This window comes from Schistocerca nitens, chromosome 1 (genome assembly GCF_023898315.1).
Source record: "Schistocerca nitens isolate TAMUIC-IGC-003100 chromosome 1, iqSchNite1.1, whole genome shotgun sequence".
NCBI classification, from domain to species: domain Eukaryota; kingdom Metazoa; phylum Arthropoda; class Insecta; order Orthoptera; family Acrididae; genus Schistocerca; species Schistocerca nitens.
In genome coordinates this window covers 1,299,473,201-1,299,495,854 of record NC_064614.1, presented here as the reverse complement: position 1 = coordinate 1,299,495,854, position 22,654 = coordinate 1,299,473,201, and the positions used below count along the sequence as shown (strand labels likewise).

The 22,654-nt window shown below is 39.5% G+C and overlaps 1 protein-coding gene across 7 annotated transcripts in view; it reads right to left on the bottom strand.

Annotated features, from left to right (window-relative positions):
* LOC126202245 (phosphofurin acidic cluster sorting protein 2) overlaps window positions 1-22,654 on the bottom strand; it is a 732,246-nt gene that overhangs the window by 1,952 nt on the left and 707,640 nt on the right. For 4 of the 7 annotated variants that reach the window (XM_049936847.1, XM_049936850.1, XM_049936851.1 and 1 more), the window contains one exon: window positions 9,012-9,110. The exons of the other annotated variants lie outside the window; for them this stretch is intronic. In XM_049936847.1, the coding sequence (XP_049792804.1) occupies window positions 9,012-9,110 (99 nt within the window). The remainder of the gene's footprint in view (window positions 1-9,011; window positions 9,111-22,654) is intronic. 7 annotated transcript variants of the gene reach the window in all.

Sequence of the window (22,654 nt, the reverse complement as noted above, 5' to 3'; positions counted from 1 at the left end):
TTTCCACTGAATTATTAAAATGACATATTCTGATAGAGTAAAGTCCTTTACTTCGTCAAAAATTGTTCTTATTTATTTTATAATAGTAATGAATTTGATTTCATATTGATATAAATAAAACTTTTGGCACAGCTTGTCAAAATGAAAAGAATAAAAATCTGAGTTTGCCAGTGACAGGTTTGTGCAAAATTATTTTAGTTTTCTGTCCAACTGAAATTCACACTGTCCAAAAAGTCACTCGCTTTAATGGTAGTAACATTCAACATGTTATTTCCTTGTACTCACACAAAATTATGACTTTGCTGAACAGATGAGAAACACTTTATTTTGCTGCACACAGGTATGGAATGAAAAGTTTTTGGTCTGACAGAGTGAGGACTAAGTAATCAAAAATTCATTTCTGTATTACCATAGTCCCCTTTTAGAGTGCACTTCAGCGTTGGGGTCTAATGGTAGAAAGTGCAGGGTTCCAACCAGAACTAAGCTGGAGTACCAGATCCCTAATCAGTGAGCTTGTCTGAAATTTGAATACATATTGCATCCTTTATAATGCAGTCCCAGAAAGACAAAACAGGGAATATAATAGTGGTCTTTTCCCACATTATGTGATGACTTGTGCTAAGACAATGCTCTGCTATTGCAGATTAATTTCGATGTCAAAGGCACGGTGTCCATTGCAACAATCTTCTACTGTGTGACACATTAGGCCAATAAATCAAAATTTTATTGGTACAGGCAAATATGCAGAACTCATTAAGGCTGATGTTCCAAGACAACTACATCACGGGAAATTACAGGAAACAAACAAAGATGAAACTGGAACAATTATTACATCATTAAATAGTAGAGACTCCCCATGGGTATGGTGAAATTTCAAGCAGGATTATGAAAATTAGTGCACCATACATTAGTTTTGTACTCAGTCCCCTGCGCAGTGTGTCTTTCAGGTATGGTCACTTGCATCACAAATTGAAATACTGTTTTTACTTTATATTTATTTTATGAAATGGGTGAAAGAGGTAATGTAGACAATTACTGGCCAATTTATTTGCTACCATTGTTTTCAAATGTTGTTTAGAAAGCAACATATACAAGAGTAGTGGCACATCTCAGAACACATGATTTGATTTTAGACTCTCAGTTTTGCTTCAGGAAAGGGGTATTAACAGAAAACACAATTTAGTCTTCTTTGTGTCAGGCACTATCAGAGCTAAATGATGGGTTGGTGGCAGTAGATTTAACAAAATTATTGGACCATTCAGTACTTCTGCATAAGTTGGAACAAAAGCAGAAGGTTGTCCAGTGTCTACAAAAATGGAAGAGGTTTGAATTTGACGTAGGGTCATGTAAAGTAGTGGGGCGATGAGGGGCGAGTGTCCCACAGAGTGTGTTGCTGGCGAGTGTGCCACAGTGTGTGTTGCTGCTCTTGATATACATCAGTGATCTGCCACTGAACATGACATGACATTGCCTCTTAACAGATGATATGTGTTATCTTGCAAGGCAAGAAACATAATAAATGATGTAACTAGCATGGTAGGCAGTAACAAAAGCATGTAACTGTCAGACAAATTAATACTTCAGTGCAAAAAAATGAAAAGCACACAGCTTTTGACATAGAACTCTTGTCAAAGAGAAATTTTATTGTCCCAGGATGGTCAGTCAGTGAAGTCACCCATTTTAAATTTTTAGGACTGAGGGCAGGATGGAACACTTTCTTGGAAGTATATTATTTAGAAGTAAAGAAGAATAGCAGAGCATCGAGTCGTCAAGAGGCACATGAAAAAGAGAATGAAAACTTCACTACCTTTCAGGAGAAATCCTTTGATGAGCTAGAGTACAAAAACAAACACATGTGTGCACCTACATTCACTCTGTGCACTCAGCAAGAATATTATTAGCTTATAAAAGGGTGATCAGACTGATCTGCAGTGACAGTTTCCGAACTTCGTGTAGGCTGTTGTTCAGATGCCAAGGAATTCTAGCTCATTCCTGTTCATATACTTCCATTATCAGAACTGCTGTTGACAGTATTGTCTCAGTTCAGAAGAAACTGCGACATTCATTCAGTGAACACTAGACAGAAAAATGATATGCAATTGGCTAATACTTCCTTCGGCACTGCACTCAATGGTGTTTACTATTTAGCAGGTTCCAGCAGGAGTGAAAAAAATGAGTGATAACCTGAAGTATTAAACGACAAGGTGAAAGGCTTCATTGTAGCACACTTCTTCTATTCTGTACAGGAGTCCCTCACAGTAGTTGAGAACTTTTTCTCTGTAATGTGTTATTTGTTTGTATATTACCCCACAATTTTTTCATGTTTTATTGATTCTTTAATTTATAAATTTTTATTGTCAGCATTCTGTAAACAACATACTAACTTGTTCCATGACAAAGTTGCTGTGGGTCACATGGACACACTGACACAAAATCTAATAAACACTTTTTTCCTGAGGTCTTCTGTGACAGGTACCACCAAATTCCTCAGTTTGGCAGATGGGCAAAAGATACATTTAATGCTGTATGTGTTAAGTATTCTGCTGTTCCCTGAATAAGCATCACGTCACTAAAGTATCAACATTAATGACTACCGATGACTCTGCAAGTTCAGTTCTCAGAGATAATCTCAGGTTTTTTTTCTGTAGTGGAAAGGCAAGGAATGGGGTTCACTCAGCCTCATGACACTGAATGGAAAGCTGCTTTGTAATACAAGCTATAAAGCTGGCAGAAATGCTACTGAAGTGGCACTGAATGTAAGGCTAGCACCAAACTGGGAGGCACACAACATTTATTTTATCCAGCACTGAAGCACAGTAAGATTGGCGTTTGCCTTTAGGCAGAAGCACATAAAGTAACTGTGGCTCAATTATAAAACAATATGATGTATACATGCAAACTGAAGTGACAAATGAAAATTTGTGCCGAGGCCGGGATTTGAACACGGCTGTCCTGCTGACCGGACAATGTGCTCACTGCTACGCCACCCTGGCACAGTGGCTTTCCGCAACTGCATGGACTATCCTAGCATGCCTCCCCCCTCAATCCAAATTCCCATTCACACCTCAGCTCACTTTGCGATTCCCCTAAATTTGAACAGCATCACAGAGGCTTTCCAACTGTATTGGAATATCATCCCAACATTGAACAAAATGGCGATCCTGCCTGAAACCCGAGCGTAGGTGACTTAATCAAATCAAACTACATGGTTCCAGAGACCTTTTCAAGACTCAAACATCTATGATGTATATAAGCAGACACAAGTGACAAATGAAAATTTGCAGTGTGCACGCAGAATAACGTAGCCGCCAGATGCGCAATCAGCGGGGCACGTGTTGGGAGAGTGGTAATGGCGGAGGTTACTGACAGGCAGTGCAGGGGAAATGCCGAGCACTGGAGGGGCAGTGCCATTCTAAACTGAAGCCTACACTAACATTTTCTGCAAATACTAAGTGGAACCCCTCCATGCCCACATTTGCACAGTGACCATTCAGAAAGTTCTGTCACCTCTGCTTCAGTTAGTATCTAAAAAGTGGTGAACATTCAAAAAGTTCAACCATCTCTGATTTGGTTAGTATCTAAAAAAAAATTCCAGTGAAAATGCAACAAAAATACTGATTTATTTTCGCCTGACTTCTATACCATCTGTAACTTTCAGAGAATGAGTGTAAATTTTGAGTAAAACCTACAGATTTCTCTTGTTCCCATATTAAAATTAGCTTTTTTGTGAAAACACAGTCGAGTTTACACAGTGTTACTTCACTAACGTGCTGTGCAGAGGACACTGCAAGAGAATTTCGAAACAGCGGTTTATTAACTGCGGAAAAGTAAGATCAATAGCTTACGAAAAAGCACATCCTTGGTACAAAAATATACGTGTAATGTCTTCACTTATGTTGTTCCAAAACCTGTAGCATTTCTTGTTTCACCAGCTATTGTCGGGCCTTAAAAATTACAGTCTTTCGTCAAAAAAGTGTGTAGTTAGTAGAATAACATGATAGATAATGAAGTTTTGCACAATAATCGTTTGGCAAAATGCTCTCCTGCATGCTACCATTTGACAAAAACACATTTTGATATCTCAAACCAGTTACGAAATATGAGGAATGGCTACATCACCAGTGCGTGCGATTGCAGATGAGTGTGCTATGTCAGATCAATTTTCTCGAGATTTGTAACAGATAGAGACCTCCACAAAGTCTAGTTCAATATCTCAGCTAAATTTCACACAAAGCAACATATTATGTATATGTACCAAATGCAAAATCATAGTGACCCCTATTTTTTGTTGCAAACTTTTTCAAATTTGGACCAGTGTCTTACTTATGTGCAAATATCGCAATAACTATGACCAGTAACGAAATTATGGGCTCATCATCATGAAGCTGGAATATAAAACTATAAATAGTACAAAATTGAGACTTTTTTACCAAATAGTTTCTGTAAAACCGTTTGAGAAAGATTGCACGGCATGTGCCTCAATTCTGTCATCGCCAATTGGCCGAAAGGGGGCAAACACTGACATTCACCTTCCGAACAAACAAATGAGGTCTCCTGGGTAGTTATGCTGGCTACCACACCATCCTGGATTGGGGGGGGGGGGGGGGGGGGGGGTGCTAAGGTCATCCTTGCAGTTGTGCAAAATCACTGTGCCAGGGTGGCTCATCTGCCTAGTGTGCAGGACACCCAGTTTCAAACCCTGGCCTCAGTGCAAATTTTCATTCATTACTTCCATCTGCATGTACACATCATAGGTCTTTGAGACTTGAAATGGTTTCTGTAATCATATAGTTTCATTCATAAAACAGTAACTGGCCAGACACTGGGTATGTGCCTAGCTGAACAGCTTATGATGGGAGGGTATCTCCAAAGTACACAGTCTCTGTAAAGATACAGCAGTTATTGTATAATAAGAGTAAAACAAAGCATAGGGCTATTCATACAAGCCAAAGGAAATGTATTTGGCTTTCAAAAGGATAGTGAGTCACACATTCAGTGACTACTACAGGAGGATCTTATCAAGAGAGCTTTCATAATTACTAACAAAGGTCTGGTCGTATGCAAAGCATATTAAGTGTCCAGATGCTGGTGGACGGCATAGGAACTGAAATTGTACATTGAGACAGCCCTGAAGTTACAGTAATTCTTGACTTGCAAAAAGCATCTGAGCCAGTATCACATGTACACTAATTAGTAAAAGTACAATTACAAGTTTAATCAGATCAAATTTGTGACTAGAATGAGTGTTTCTTGGTAGGTAGGAGATGGCATATTATCTTAGATGGAGAGTCCTCAGCTGACGAAGAAGTAGCTTCCAGCGTGCCTCAGGGAAGTGTGTACATGTTGCATATTAACGATCTGGATGATAAGGGTACAAACTCAGCAGTTTCACACATGACACAGTTATCAATTATTGTCTGAAAAAAGTAGCACAAATATTCAGTCAGATCTTGATAAGATTCCAAAGTGGTACAAAGATTGGAAACTTGTTTTAAATGTCCTGAAAAGTAAATTTTTTCACTTCATAAAAACATAATATCCTATGACTACAACATGAGTCGGTGACAATCTTTATCAGCAAATACATAGATGCAACAGTCTGTAGGAATACCAAATGGGATGATCACATAGGTTCAGCCTCGGTGAAGCAGGTGATGGACTTCAATTCATCTATAGGATACTGGAAATATACTATGAGTTTGACAGGAGATTGCTTACAGAACAGTATTGCAGCCTATCCTATCTGAGAATATTGCTAAAATGTGTGGGACTCATATCAGACAGGACTGATAGCGGTATTGAATGTGTGCAAACAAGGGCTGGGTGAATGGTCATAGGTTTGTGTGACTCACAGGAGAGCATCACTTAGATACCTAAAAACGTGAACTGGCAGACACTTGAAGGTAGGTGTCAGTTATGTCTGGAAAGCCTACTTCCAAAGTTTTATGAAACTGTATTGAGTGAGGAACCTAGGATTACACGACAATCCCATACATACTGCTCCCGAAGGGACTGCAAAGATCAGATTAGACTAACTACAGCATGCACAGAGGTATTTAAGCAAATCATCTTCCTCATAAGTAATTGGAAGCAGAAGAAATCTTGATATGTGATACAATGGGAAGTACTTTCTTCCATGCAATTCACAGTGGTTTGTAGAGTGTAGATGCAGTTTGTATCTCTTCATATTGTTCAATTAACTGGTCTCACTTGAGCTGGAATGTTCAGTGAATTTATTTCTCTGAATAGTCATTTTGTGGGAAAACCATCCTCAGATGCTGAAGCTCACCCAGCAAATTGTCATGCAGAACCAGGGAGTACAACATACCACTGCATTGTGTTGGGTGACAACAACTTGTAGGCTGCAGATGTTGTGCTTTTTTCTGCAGACCAAATAGTTTGTGTTGACTTTCCCTCAGGTGATTCTTTTTAAGAGCCCAGACATTAATGAGGTTTTGTTTTTTATTTTGCTTACGGCCAACATTCAATAAATGTTGCAACCATCTTGAAGATAATACTGTCAGTAAAGTGCAGACATTATAACATGGAAGACAGCTGCGAGCATAAACAAAAGAGAACTCAGTCTGGCCGAGGTACGAGGAGCAGAATGGGAGAACGCGCCCTGCCTCCCTCACTCAGGGCTGGAACCCTACATCCATGTTCTGTGTTCCTGCGAAAGCAGAACTGGCATTGTGGTCATAGGTACCATCAATTCCTTCTGCTGTTGTGAGAGATGTACTCAAATCCCACCATGGATGAGGATGTCTTTTTCAATCCTTTCAAAATAAGAATGCACACAGAACATTCAGTAATGGCTAAATGCCACTGTTTGCTGAGGTTTGGCTGGTCATAAATGTGGTCATTCAGTCTCAATTTCACTGGTATTCCCAGACTCTTTCAATTTGCTTAGTATTTCTCATGATCTCCATTACATTAGAAAGAGAATATTATGTATGAATCCATGGTCAAAAATGGATTCTTCTAAAAATAGAAGACCAACAGCTAAACTTATAAAAAAATCTGTTTTGACCAACTTAAAGAACCTTGTGACAGTTTTATATTGTACTCATATCCTCTTTTTATTTCCCTCCAGTATTCTTTCACCTTTTCACTGCATCCTTTTCTTTCTTCAGATCACTTTACACCTGTCCTGTTATTGCTTCTACCTCAGAATCCTTCTAATTTTAATACTTTCCTTCTGAAAATATCTTTTTCTTTTTGCTCCTTCTCTTGTGTTGTGTATTTTTAATCTTTTTTGTCTTCTCAGATCTAGGTTATTGTTAATTTTCTTCCCAGAGATACTTGATGGCTCATTTGTCAGCCTACTTCCATTCATCCTTTATAAATACCCAAAAAAATATTGGTCATCTTTTCTGTATTCTTCTGTTATTTTTTCATATTTAATCACTCCTTCCAATTTTTCGGTCTTCTGTGCTTCTTATTGGACCTAAAATTTTCCTCAGGATTCTACTCTCTAATATTTCTAGTTTGTCTAATTTGTAATTCAGTGGTAGGCATACACGTGTAGAGGCATTCTGGTTTCACTATTCTTTTGTAACATATTATTTTTGCATTTATTGATATGCACATTTTATTGCAAATGTTTCAGGAAATTTTACAAAATGTAAAAAGAAAAAAAAAGGAAGCAACTAGTGAGATCTGAACAAATGCCTTTGCGATTACAATCCAATTATGCTCCAATCCCTAAGCTATTGGTGAATTTATTAACAATCTACAAATGTTTTGTACTAAACAGCACTCAAAACCTTCTAATCTTCAAAGGCTTTTTTTTAAGACTTCTATCATACTGCATTAGGAAACTGATGTCTGAGCACTGACCTTCAAATTCTGTTAAGTATGAAGAAGATCAGAGAGGGTCACTGTGCAGTGTTATGTCAGTACTGTTGATCATTAATCTTGATGAAGTAAGTTGAGCAACAAAAAACATTTTTCATATCAAAATTCAGTCAGCACAAGCTTGCCAGAAGGTGGTTTTACACTGAACTACTACTTGACTGAGGATCTTGGATGTTTCCATTCCATGCAGGCATACTCTATCTACAAGGTATAGTGATACACCAAGAGACAATAATGTTATTCACACATTCATCTCCGTAGATGATGGTGGTTGTAGTCATACATCTTGGAACAGTTTGTATAATTCCAGACTATGCCCATTCGCTGTGGACAATTTTCCTAAATTTCTCTTTCATCCAGATCAGTGACCTATGATTGCCAGATACTGTTGCACAAGCTCTTATGAGATGGACAAAAATCCCCTAAAATGCACTTGTTTTAGCCTTCTCCTGTGTATGAGTGGTATGGATACTTGTGATCACAATATATAGTGATGCAGGATAATCTCTTCAAGGTCAAGTCAATATATATTCCATTTGCATATAGTAGGTCCCCTTCTATAATGCTAATAGGAATTTGCTTTCTTGAAGTCCAAATAATTTGTACAAAGAGTGTGTACCTAGCTACACACACACACACACACACACACACACACACACAGCCTTAGTTGTAACTTATTTTTTAACTAATTGACATTCCTGATTTTGTGCCTTATGTTTGTAACATGTTACAAACTTATACTACATAGTACCATCCAAAGCCATAGAACAGGATGTCATATGAAAATATTTTTTGTTTCTTGTTCTATAGTAGATGTGTACACGGCTCATGGAAAACAGACCTTGCTCGGCAGAAATATTTCCCACCAAAGAAATTCAAAAAAATGGTACTAAGCATTAGTACAATGAATTAGCAGGCTTGGTTACAAGTATCAATCCTGAAATGGTTGGTGTGAATGCCGAAAATGAGGAAATTAATATTGTGAAAAATGTCAAATATTTGGTGAACTATGTTTCTCCAGGCACCACCACAAATTGGGAAACTGGCAATAGAATATAAGCAGCTTGCAAATTATACAGCTCACTCTGTTTATCATATACTGCAGGGCAGGATTTTTTTCCACTACCTTCAAAGATAAACTACACAGCACATACCTTGTCCCATTATTGACATATGGATTAGAAGTAGTGACACTGACCCAACCAGCCAGCAGTCTTCTCCAGGCAAATGATATGAAGTTCCTCTGCTTGTGCCTTCAGAAAATCAGGAAGAATAAAATAAAAGAGCAACTTTATCTTGAAAGGAACCTAAGAGACAGAATAGAGCTCAAAAGTCTGAAGTGCTATGACAAAGGGGATGGCTTTGAATATATTTTATTTGGATTCTATTTTAATATATATAATTAATGGGTATAAGACCTACAAGAAGAGATCACAATGTATGGGACAAAAAAATCCTCAGGCTCTGGAAAGTGAGTATTGTAATGAACTTAAACACACATTTAAAAAAGTTTTGCATCACCCCAGTTCCCAGAACTCCTGAAAATAGACATTGACTGTGGATATTGTAGCACAGACACAGTCCCTTTGACTTTTCAGAGATGTCACTAAACCCACCCAAAGATGTAAACAACCATGCACAAGCAGCGCCTATTAGAGGGAGGGGGTCCAACAGACGATCAGTTCCCGTCATTCCATGGAGGAGATACAGAGAGAAAGGAACTGTCAATGACATGCCTCGCTCAGGCTGCCCACGGTCTACTACTGCAATGGATGACCGATACCTACGGATTATGGCTAGGAGGAGCCCTGACATCAATGCCACCATGTCGAATAATGCTTTTTGCGCAGCCACAAGACGTCGTGTTACAACTCAAACTGTGTGCAATAGGCTGCACGATGTGCAACTTCACTCCCGACGTCCATGGTGAGCTCCATCGTTCCAACCACAACACCATGCAGCGTGGTACAGTTGGGCCCAACAACATGCCGAATGGACCACTCAGGTTTGGCATCACATTCTCTTCACCAATGAGTGTCGCATATGCCTTCAACCAGACATTTATCAGAGACGTGTTTGGAGGCAACCCAGTTAGGCTGAATGCTTTACACACTCCCCAGTGAGTGCAGAAAGGTGGAGCTACCCTGCAGTTTTGAGGTGACATTGTGTGGGGCCAACGTACGCCACTGGTGGTCATGGAAGATGCCGTAACGGCTGTACTATACATGAATGCCATCCTCCAGCCGATAGGGCAACCATATTGGTGAGGCATTCGTCTTCATGGATGACAAATTGCGCCCCCATCGTGCACATCTTGTGAATGACTTCCTTCAGGATAACAACATCGGTCAACTAGAATGGCCAGCACTTTCTCCAGACATGAACCGTATCGAACATGCCTGGGATAGATTGAAAAGGGCTGTTTATGGACGACGTGACCCACCTACCACTCTGATGAGGAGTGGGACAATCTGGACCAACAGTGCCTTGATGAACTTGTGGACAGTATGCCATGACGAATACAGGCATGCATCGATGCAAGAGGAGGTGCTACTGGGTATTAGAGGTACCAGTGTGTACAGCAATCTGGACCACCACCTCTGAAGGTCTCGCTGTATGGTGGTACAACATGCAATGTGTGGCTTTTATGAACAATAAAAAGGGCAGAAATGATGTTTATATTGATCTCTTTTCCAATTTTCTGTACAGGTTCCAGAACTCTCGGATCCGAGGTGATGCAAAACTTTTTTTATGTGTGTGTTTATGAATCAACAGAACATGCTGTGCAATGTTCATGTAAAATCATAGGAGTGATCAACTGCTTAGTGGTTGTGGTGTCCACTCTCCTTTTCTTTAATCATACTTGCGAATGAGGACTAGCGGTTACACATGTCACTGTCAGCAAAGCAAAAACTAGTTTTACTGAAAATATTTTTCGTTTGGTGTAACTCAAAATTTCAGGACAGGATTAAATGAATAGTTTAGATAAATATATTTCTTCAAGTGTCTGCTGCTTCACAACTTTTAGCATTTTGCAATTTTTCAAATCGCTCTACTTTCTCATGTCTGCAGTCAATTGCAACAACGATTACCGAACTACAAAGGGTAACTAAAACAAGTAGAAAATATTTATGAAACAGGATAGAGTGGTGCTAGTGTCATATCTTAATGAGGAACTAGAAACATTTAGCTCTGGACAGGCAGATGCAGCGCTGAAGTTTGAAAGAATAGTTGACCGTGAACTAGACAAATGTATGCCTAGTAGAACTATTCATAATGGGAGGGACACTCCATGGTATACAGCAACTGTAAATAATCAGAGACAACTGCATAACATATTTAAAACAATGTATAGGGCTACATATAGAGAGATGCTGACTGAAACACATTTGGCTGTCAAGAGGGCAATGCATGAAGCCTTCAGTGACTACCATGGTGGGATTTTATCAAAATATCTTTCACAAATCCCAAAGAAATCCTGGCCATATGTGACGGCTCTTAGTGGCACCAAAGTTAATGTCCAGACACTCATGGATGAGGCACAAACTGAAACAGGGAGCAGCAAAGCAAAAGCAGAAATGCTGAACTCCATTTTCAAATGTTCCTTTGCAGAGGATAATCCAGGAGTATTACTCCAATGTAATTCTTGAATAGTGTCATTGGTATTGAGACATAGCTGCAATCATTAAAAGAATAAATCTCCAGGGCTCATGGAATTCCTGTCAGATTCTGTACTGAATTTTCAGCTAAGTAGCCCCTCTTTTAACTGTTAACATACCTCAGATTAATTGAACAAAGAAACAAGCCCAGTGGTTGGAAGAAAGCGCATGACACACCCATCTATCAGAACGGCAGCAGAAGTGATGCATAAAACTAACATCCAATGTCTTTAGCATCCATTTGTTGTAGAATCTTAGAACATATTCTGAGCTCAAATATAATGAGGTATGCCGAACAGAATAACCTCCTCCACAACAGCCAGCATGGATTCAAAACCATCATTCATGCAAAATCCAACTTGCACTTTTCACACACATCAATCTGAAATCCATGGGTCAAGGCAGGGTCAGGTAGAATCACTGTTCCTTTACGTCCTAAATCATTTGACTCTGTATTACATGTATGTTTATTACCAAAAGTCAAGTGTTCGGGATATCAAGCGAGATTTGTGACTGCACTGAGGATTTCTTGTTGGGGAAGATGCACTATATTATCTTGGATGGAAAGTCATCAGCAAATGAAGTAACTTTTGGATGTGCCTCAGAGAAGTGTGTTGGGACCCTTGCTGTTCATGTTGCATATTAATGTGGGGCACAATATTAATACTAACCTCAGAAGTTTTTCAGTTGATGCAGTTACCTATAATGAGGTGCAACCTGAAAAAAGCTGCACGAAAATTCAGTCATTTCTTAATAAGACTTAAAGTTGGTGCAAAGATTAGCAACTTGCTCCAAATGTTCAGACATGTAAAATTTTGCATGTCACAACATGATGACTACAATGTCAATGTGTTAAAGTTGGAATCCACCAACTCATACAAATACGCGAGTGTAACATTTTGTAGGAATATGAAGTGGAACAACTACTTAGGCTCAATCATAGGTAAAACATATGACAAGAATTCAGTTCATTGGTAGGATGCTGGGAAAATGCAATTAGTCTACAAAGGAGATTGCTTACAAAATGCTCGTATGAGCCGTCTTAGAATATTACTCAATTGTATGGAACCCATAGCAAACAAGGGATACTGAACACAAACAAAGAAGGCCGATATGAATGTTCACAAGTTTCTTTTAGCCATGGGAGAATGTCAAGTAGATAATGAAAGAACTGAAGTGGCAAACAAATAAATAGAGATGCAAACTATCCTGTCAAACTACTTAGTAAGTTTCAAGAACCAACTTTAAGTGATGAATTTAGGAATATACTTCAAACCCCTCTGTATCGCTGCTGTGGTCGGGAAGACAAGATTAGACTAATAACAGAAAGCACACACGCGCAGGTGTTTACATTTAAACTATCGTTCTTCCTACACTCAATACACGAATGGAGTGGAAAAAGCCCTAGTAACTGATACAATGGAAAGTAACCTCTGCCATACACTTCACAGTGGTTTGCAGACTATGGATGCAAATGTAGTTCAATCTTCTAGATGACTAAATAACTATTGCCATAGCCAAAGAGTCACAAAACTAAGGCTCCTGAAATAAAATTTTAATAGAAGTGTAATGACAATACTGTTACTAAAGTAGTCAGCTACAAAAGGCATCTGTTTCCATATTCCCGATTTAAACCCATCTGGTGAACACAGATATTACATCCCCTGAAGGCATTAACACATTTCCTCATTTACTTTCAACCAAGACGTGAAGGTGAACACTGAAAAGAAAAACATTCCAGGAGGTAAACAATCTTTCATCACTGAAAAGATTGATGCAATTTGGCCATCAAATTCTGAAGAGCCTAGAACACTACGTAAGGAAGAATCAGGGTTTCCTTACTATTTCCTGATAAGGTCTAGAAAAAAACACATCTGCCACGCACACTGCCTATCAGTACTTCCCTGAAGGCAGGTAAACTTAAACAACAGATGGATGTATTAAACAGACACAGTATACTCATGTTAGTACTTCATGAAACTACACGTGGAGGTCAGAGTACATTTGAATCAGAGGCCTACAGGATTTATAAAGAAAACCCAGCCATAAAGACTGAACCGAAATTCACTACTCTTGGAACAGTTTCGAATCTAAGAGAATCCATAACACATTATCCATTCACATCAGTGCAAATACCACTTCTCTCATTTAGGTCAGCAAATGCACACACACCTACTACTCGACTTGGCCTCCTGCAGCCATTATCGGAAAGACACAGTGGCATTACAGTAAAGAAAAAAAAACACACATCAATATTTTTGACTGTCTTATACACTTTGGAAGTCCTAACAATTTCATGAGCAAGTTGTCTGGTTGTTAAAATAGCAGAGCATAATCTGATCGGTTTCAAGTGCAGAGCAAACACACGAGCCGACAGAAGCACCCTCACTCCCAGGTGCAATAATATTGTGGTCGACTAATACCCACAACAAGAGCAGAAAACACCAGAAAATGAGACATCAAACAAACCAAAGCACCACATAAAACTACTTGTAAGAAGTTTCAATGCACAGGTCAGCACAGAAGACAACTGGAAGAGAATAGAAGGAATATTTCCCACACATAAATCCTACAATAACAATGAAGAAAGATCCATCACCTTTTACAGACAATTCAATTTAAAACTTTTTTCAGAAATTTACCAAGGACAAAGAAGACCTAACACACATTTAGGCTCATATCAACTGATTCATGAGGCAATAACCAAACAAAACCACTCAGGAATCATGAACATACAGGACAGAAGAGGACTAGGCATAATCTCTGATCACTTTTTAACAGAATTCAAGCCAAATTTCAGCCTAGAAGACCAAATCCCAAAATTAAAAAAGTTCATTCAGCTGATACAAAACTTTTTCGGAAAATGGGGATGAATTTGTCACAAAGGTTGACACAAAGAAGATGGGAAATTGAAATGAGATCAGAGAAGCAATTATAGACATGGTAAAAGAACTAGAGCAACCACTCAGAAGACAAAAATTGATGGTGGAACATGGCATGTGATGAAGCAATGAAGCATATTCTAACAGCTTGGAAAAAATGTACATCCTTAAAGGGGAAAAAGAATGGAGCACATTCGCTGAGGTTTGAAAACAGACAAACAAATTATTAGAACTGAGAAATGAAAATATGACAAATTTCAGACAGAAGACCACTAGGATCTTTTACACAGTTTTCACAGAAGAAATGACAAAGTACAAGCAGATGAGCCCTGACTTGACTTCAAAAATTCAACAGGCATGTGAGGGAGCAGTTAATACTCCATGTGCAATTTGCTTAGAGGGCAAACGAACAAGACTTCCCTTTTCAAGGTCTGGCACAAGAGCAACGGAAATTTTTAGCTAGTTCACTCAGATTTGTGTGGGCCGAGGCAAACAAGGTAATTGGAGGAGCAAAATACTTCTTTATTTTAATTGATGGCTATTCCAGGAAAGTATCTGTATATACTCTCACAAAATAAAAATTAAGTACAACAGCTGATTTGAGACTTTAAAAAACTAGTCAAAAGGCAAACTGGGAAAGGATCTGCACTCTATGTACAGATAATGGCACAGAATATGTGAACAATAATCTGAAAAACATTTTCGGACAGGAGCAAATATGACATCAGACTACCATGTATGCCATATACATCAGAATGAAATGGAGAAGCTAAGCATTATAAATACACAATCGTAGCAAAAGTGAGATGTCCACTCTTCAAAGCAAAATGGGCAAATAAATTCGGTCAAAAGTAGTCTCCACTGCACTCTACTTAATTAACAGATTTCAAAATAAGGCACTCAAAAGCAAGACTCGCTCTTGTGTCTATTACAGAAATCAAAGTCAGACATTTTAATAGTTACTGTTCATGTGAGTGGTATGATAATTTTCAGCAACAATTTGCAAGAGAAAGAAGTTTTCACAAACAATTTAAGCTGAAAGATCTTGGTGAAGCCACAAACTGTTCAGGTATCCAAATTACTAGGAATCACAAAGAAAGTTATTTATGTGCATACCCGGAAATTATTAGAAAAAGTTATTTATGGATAAACCAGACTTTCTATGTGAAGCAAATTCTCAATTGATTTAATATGACGGACTGTAAATTGATATCTATGCCAATGGAAAATAATGGAGAGCACACTCATAACATGGGTCAAAAACAGGGCAAGGTCAAGAAGATATGAAGAATGTACCCTATTGCAAAGCAAGAAATAGGAAATTTAATGTAAGCTCAGTTAGGAACAAGGCCTGGCCTAGGTTATTTGATTCGAAATGTTAGCCATTTTTGTTGCAATCCAGGCGTACTGCATTGGCAGCAGTCAGAAGGATCTTTAAATATTTAACTGTATCAAGAATATAATGCTACTGTTTTCTACAACAGAGGACTGTCACATAATAGTTTACTGTATGCAGACTGGACCGGAGATTCTGAAGACAGGAAGTCAACAACTGGAAATTTGTTTAAGTTTCAAAGAGAAGTAATATCCTGGAAAAGTAAGAAACAGCCAACTGTAGCCTTATCCATGACTGAGGCAGAATATATGCCCCAGAACTTAGCACATAAGGACACTCTGTGACTTCCGAGGTTAGACAGTGAAATATCTCCAAACCTCAAGAAGGATCCTATCAAACTATTATGTGACAACAAAGAAGCAACTGTCTCGTCCAAGACTAGCGTCTACAAAAGTCAAACCAAACACATAGACGCAAGACACTGTTTTACAAGAAAAGAAAATAGTCAGCCCAAGTCACTGTGATTCACATACCTTCATGCCAAATGCTGGCAGACATGATGAAAAAACCTATGGCAAAGCCTTGGCATCATCTGCTGCTACAAGAATTTGAGCTGAAAATGTAGGTTTTTTTTCTCCCCCCCCCCCCCCCCCCCCCCTCTCTCTCCAGGCATGATTCTAGTAGGAGTATGTGAATTTGGAATCTATGCCTCACTTCTGTAAATATCTTCTGCATTGCTATTGACACACTTATCTTTATTCTGTGGACAGTGGAGTTAGTGTAACAGTGTTTAACTTGTTACCATGTATAATAAACATTATACACTCCTGGAAATGGAAAAAAGAACACATTGACACCGGTGTGTCAGACCCACCATACTTGCTCCGGACACTGCGAGAGGGCTGTACAAGCAATGATCACACGCACGGCACAGCGGGCACACCAGGAGCCGCGGTGTTGGCCGTCGAATGGCGCTAGCTGCGCAGCATTAGTGCACCGCCGCCGTCAGTGTCAGCCAGTTTGCCGTGGCATACGGAGCTCCATCGCAGTCTTTAACACTGGTAGCATGCCGCGACAGCGTGGACGTGAACCGTATGTGCAGTTGACGGACTTTGAGCGAGGGCGTATAGTGGGCATGCGGGAGGCCGGGTGGACGTACCGCCGAATTGCTCAACACGTGGGGCGTGAGGTCTCCACAGTACATCGATGTTGTCGCCAGTGGTCGGCGGAAGGTGCACGTGCCCGTCGACCTGGGACCGGACCGCATGGATGCACGCCAAGACCGTAGGATCCTACACAGTGCCGTAGGGGACCGCACCGCCACTTCCCAGCAAATTAGGGACACTGTTGCTCCTGGGGTATCGGCGAGGACCATTCGCAACCGTCTCCATGAAGCTGGGCTACGGTCCCGCACACCGTTAGGCCGTCTTCCGCTCACGCCACAACATCGTGCAGCCCGCCTCCAGTGGTGTCGCGACAGGCGTGAATGGAGGGACGAATGGAGACGTGTCGTCTTCAGTGAAGAGAGTCACTTCTGCCTTGGTGCCAATGATGGTCGTATGCGTGTTTGGCGCCGTGCAGGTGAGCGCCACAATCAGGACTGCATACGACCGAGGCACACAGGACCAACACCCGGCATCATGGTGTGGGGAGCGATCTCCTACACTGGCCGTACACCACTGGTGATCGTCGAGGGGACACTGAATAGTGCACGGTACATCCAAACCGTCATCGAACCCATCGTTCTACCATTCCTAGACCGGCAAGGGAACTTGCTGTTCCAACAGGACAATGCACGTCCGCATGTATCCCGTGCCACCCAATGTGCTCTAGAAGGTGTAAGTCAACTACCCTGGCCAGCAAGATCTCCGGATCTGTCCCCCATTGAGCATGTTTGGGACTGGATGAAGCGTCGTCTCACGCGGTCTGCACGTCCAGCATGAACGCTGGTCCAACTGAGGCGCCAGGTGGAAATGGCATGGCAAGCCGTTCCACAGGACTACATCCAGCATCTCTATGATCGTCTCCATGGGAGAATAGCAGCCTGCATTGCTGCGAAAGGTGGATATACACTGTACTAGTGCCGACATTGTGCATGCTCTGTTGCCTGTGTCTATGTGCCTGTGGTTCTGTCAGTGTGATCATGCGATGTATCTGACGCCAGGAATGTGTCAATAAAGTTTCCCCTTCCTGGGACAATGAATTCACGGTGTTCTTATTTCAATTTCCAGGAGTGTAGTTGCAATCAGATACTACCAGCGAATTACTCTAACAGAAACACTTCACAAAATTGCAGCTAAAACCAGATTACAGATATCATATGAGAAAACAGAATATATTGAACATAAAAACAGTAGGGAAAAATATAGACAAACACAACATGAAAACATCGAACGAATTGATAACTTCAAGTATTTGGGAGAACGGATACAATCACATGGATCAGATGACACCACAAGTAAATAAAATAATTAGCATACAAACTCACACAAAACAAATATAATAAAATATCTGTAGCATTCTAGGCAAAAATTAGACACTACACAACAGCAATTAAACTGGAAGCAATATGCAGATCTGAATGCCTTATACTGCAGAATAAAGACGAACAAGAAGAACTGGAAAAGAAAGAAAGAAAAATAATCAGAAAATTTTTTTGGACTGCAAAAGAATAAAGACAACAATGGGTGAAAAGGAGAAATGCAGATTAAGGCCAACCTCAAACCAGCTACCATCCGCACACCCTCCTCCCAAAAGTTTCCACCCCTCTGTCCTACCTCTTCTTCCCATTCTCATCTCCTAGCCTGTTTATTTGCAGCCCTCTGCCAACACCTGTCTTTCCCTGCTCCTCTCCTTTCTGCTCCTTTTTTCCCCATCTCCTTGTACCACAACCTCCTGATGCTGTGCCTGTTGGTATTCTAGTCCCTGCACTCTCCACCAGACAGCATTCGTCTCTCTCACCACCATAAACTACTATCCCTTCCCCTTCCCTTCCCCCTGCAGATTGCTGATTGCATACCACATGATAGTTGCATTCCAGCCTGAGATGCTGGAGTTGGCAGCCACATGTGTATGAGATGTGCTTGCTTGTGCGTATGAATGGTGTGACACTCTTTTACTGATGAAGGTGGTGGCCGAAAGCTGTAAGTAAGTGTTTTTTAATTGTGCCTGTCTGCACCTTAACGTGTCTTGTTTGTGGTAAGCAGCAATCTGTCTTTTCCTACATTGTTGAAATACAGAAACAATAACAGACGTGACAAGGAAGAGGAGATTAATGTTTTATGGCCATATTCATAGAATGAATGATAATATCTTCTTCATGGGAGGTTCCACAGCCAGATATTTATTGAATGATTGAGGCAGTTTTTCTACTTATACTGTTATTTATTTAATTTTTCTTACACCCAATTTTGACTCATGAAGCCATTTTCTAGTGATTATTTGTATGTAAAATCGCTATGTTACCAATACAAAAAAAGAACACAATGGTGTGATGGTAAATTAGCTGAAGAATTGTTATCTTTAACTTTGTCAAATATCTGAATTGCTATCTGTGTCTTCATCCTTATTGGTTTACAAAATGCAGCTGTATTTCATTTTATGACATTTGGTGGGAAACTCACAAAGATATAATTTATTTAATTACATTGACCAAAGAATAAAAGTGTGTGTGTGTGTAATAATCTCAGTGTACACATACAGATAGGAACTAACAAATGTAATATAAAATAAAACTATTAAAACATGTTGTGAAATGGGGAGTTTGGAAATTTAAATTTGACTTAGCATGTAGGTACCAGTAATATGAACAATTTTGTGTGTCAATGTGGAAATCATGTATGGCTAATTTTATCTGTTATTTGTGGTTAATTATGAGTGGAATCACTATTTTGGTCTTGATTAGTCATAAGTAAAACACCAGCAAAATTGTTGAAATATCTCCTTTTAACATATTCAGTGCACAAATTCAAAATTTTTTGAAACCAGCAACTAAAGGCTCATTAATCAGCAACAGATCATGCCATCTAACAACCCACAAAAATGCATACTTCCACACAATGTTATGGAGAATGATAAATTTTCAACTGGTTGACGGTGAAATTAACAAAGACATAACAGTTCTTGCAAATCTAGCCAATGTAAATGATTTTGATCTAAAAATGTTAAAAGAAGTGAACAAGCAAAGGGTGAAAATTGCACAGAAGTCACTCACTGATGACATTACTGCAGATACAAAAATGACTAAACATAAGACTAATTTTGCTGTTCTCTCATGGTAATACTTCAGACAAAAGATCCAGAACTTATAACCACACAAAAATCAACACTGTATCTTGCATGGAAAACAACATTAAAAACATTACACAACACACACATTTCAAAACATTTTTGACAACTTTAACTTCGAAGCCCTACATCAGATGAAGAAACAGAAGAAAATGGGTATTTTAGTCATTTTACAAGTCAGCCAAATAAAAAAAGAAGAAGAAGAAGAAAAAGAAAGAAATGAGAAACATAAGATATCTCAACGATTTTGCTGGCATTCCACTTACAAATCAACATGAAAATTGTGTCTCCATTCATAATTCCCACACTAACAGATAAGATTACTCATACATAATGTTCACACTGACAAATAAAATTAGTCATATTACTAGTATCTTACACTTAGAGATATACAAACTGATCCAGTTAATATGGGAGAAGGAGACACCGCCAGAAGAATGGAAATTGGCCATAATATGCCCAATATACAAGAAGGGAAGCAAAATGGAATGTGTTAACTACAGAGGAATCAGCTTGTTGAATGTAACGTATAAGGTGCTGACCATCATCATCATCCTCAGAAAATTGCAAACACTTATAGAGAACAATGTACAGGAGTACCAAGCTGGCTTTCGACCAAACCGATTGACAATAGATCACATTTTCACACTAAGACAATTGTTTGAAATACATTGGGAATATGATTGATAAAGATATCTACAGCCTGTTCGTCGATTTTCAATGTGCATATGACAGCATCCACAGGAATAGCCTATACAATGCAATGCGGGACTTCAGAATACCTGAGAAGCTAGTGAGAATGGTGCAAGCTTGTATGGAAGGGTCAAAGGCAGCAGTACGTTTCCAAGGAGCCACATCAGAAACATTCGAGATTGAGACAGGCCTCAGACAAGGGGATGCTCTCTCATATGTTCTGTTCAATGTCATCTTAGAGAAAGTAATAACAGGAGTGGGCTGGAGTAGAGATGGATGGTAACTTCAATTGCCTTGCATATGCAGATGACGTAGTACTGTTTAGTGAATTAAAGCATGAGTTGAAAGAACTGTACCAGAAAATGGACAATAATGCACAGAAGGTAGGGCTCAAAGTGAATCGAAACAAAACAGAGTTCATGCAATTAGGGAGAAGACAAGAGCAGGTAGAATTTCTTGAGATAGATGGCAAGAGGTCCAAGAGAGTAGACCAGTTCAAATACTTAGGATCTTGGTTTACCATGGACAACAACATAAAAATGGACATCAAGGAAAGAATAGCAGTGGGAACGAAATGCATGCATTCCCTCAGAGAGACGCTTGGCTCTAAATCGATCTCAGTGAACACAAAGATGAAAATCTACAACACAGTGATATTCGGAGCAGTAATGTATGGTTCAGAAACATGGAGCATGACTAAGCGATAAAGGGGAAAACTATTAATATATGAAAGAAGAGTAATGAGGAAGATATGGGGACCAGTTTTAGATAACAGAGAATGGAGGAGGAGGAAAAACGAGGAAATCTACCTTCTGATGCGACAACCAACTATCCTACAGAAGATAGAGAGCAAAAGAATACAATGGGTGGGCCATGTAACACGTATGTCAGATAGAAGACAGGCGAAGATGGCACTAGCGGGGAAACCAAACACCAAGCGCCCCATTGGACGACCAAGGCAGCACTGGATGGACGACCTGGCGAAGGACCTAGCAGCCCTGGGAATTGAAGACACTTGGAGGAACCGGGCACAAAACAGGAAGGAATGGAGGCAGTTTGTGGAAGCAGCCGCGTGGTCTGCAGGGGCTGTGATCGCTGAATGTCTATCTAACTAGTATCTACATACTAAGAGAAATTTAAATTTTTGAACTCCCCATTTCACAAGATTTTTTTAATAGTTTTATTTCATACTGTTTTATTAGTTGCTATCTGCACATATCAACTGACGAGGGAACTGACCACTCCAACATGTCCAAACTTGCCCTGATTTTTTTTTTATGTAGGAAGAGTACACCAAAAGAAACAATGTCAAAATTTTAGCTGCTAAGACCCACTGCAAGTATTTCTTTGAAAAAAATATTGCAATTTACCAAACTCCTAACTTGCCACGCAGCTGGAGAATTGTGCATCCTGCTGTAGCTGTAGTAGACAGTGCATGCACAAGCCAGTGGGCACGTATCCTCGAGTGATGGAATATCATTAAACAGATAACATGACACAACACAATCATTAATTGTGAAGTGAATTACCCTTTCCGTTGATACTTTCTGTGACACAATTGTTTATAGTTACTATTTGCTTGAATTTTCAACTCATTTAATATCCATAATAATTAGCAGTTGCCTTTGCAGTATCACTAAATGATAACAATGGAGATAAAACTGAATTTTCTTTGTGAGTTCTTCACATATGCCTGCTAACAGCTTCTGTCTTTGTGCAAGTTCCAGAGTTTCACAGTAATGTGGAATCCAGTTAATGTTTTCAGTCTTGCAAAGATAAAATAAGAAGAAGGTGGTATGCAGTCAAAATCACCAACTTGTCCTGAAGACCTACATGTGTGATATTTAGTATTAACTTCCTGGATATCCATTCCAATGATGTCAACATTTCATTAGAAATTGTGGTAACATTAGAAGAAACAGGAAATAACTTGGGCAATT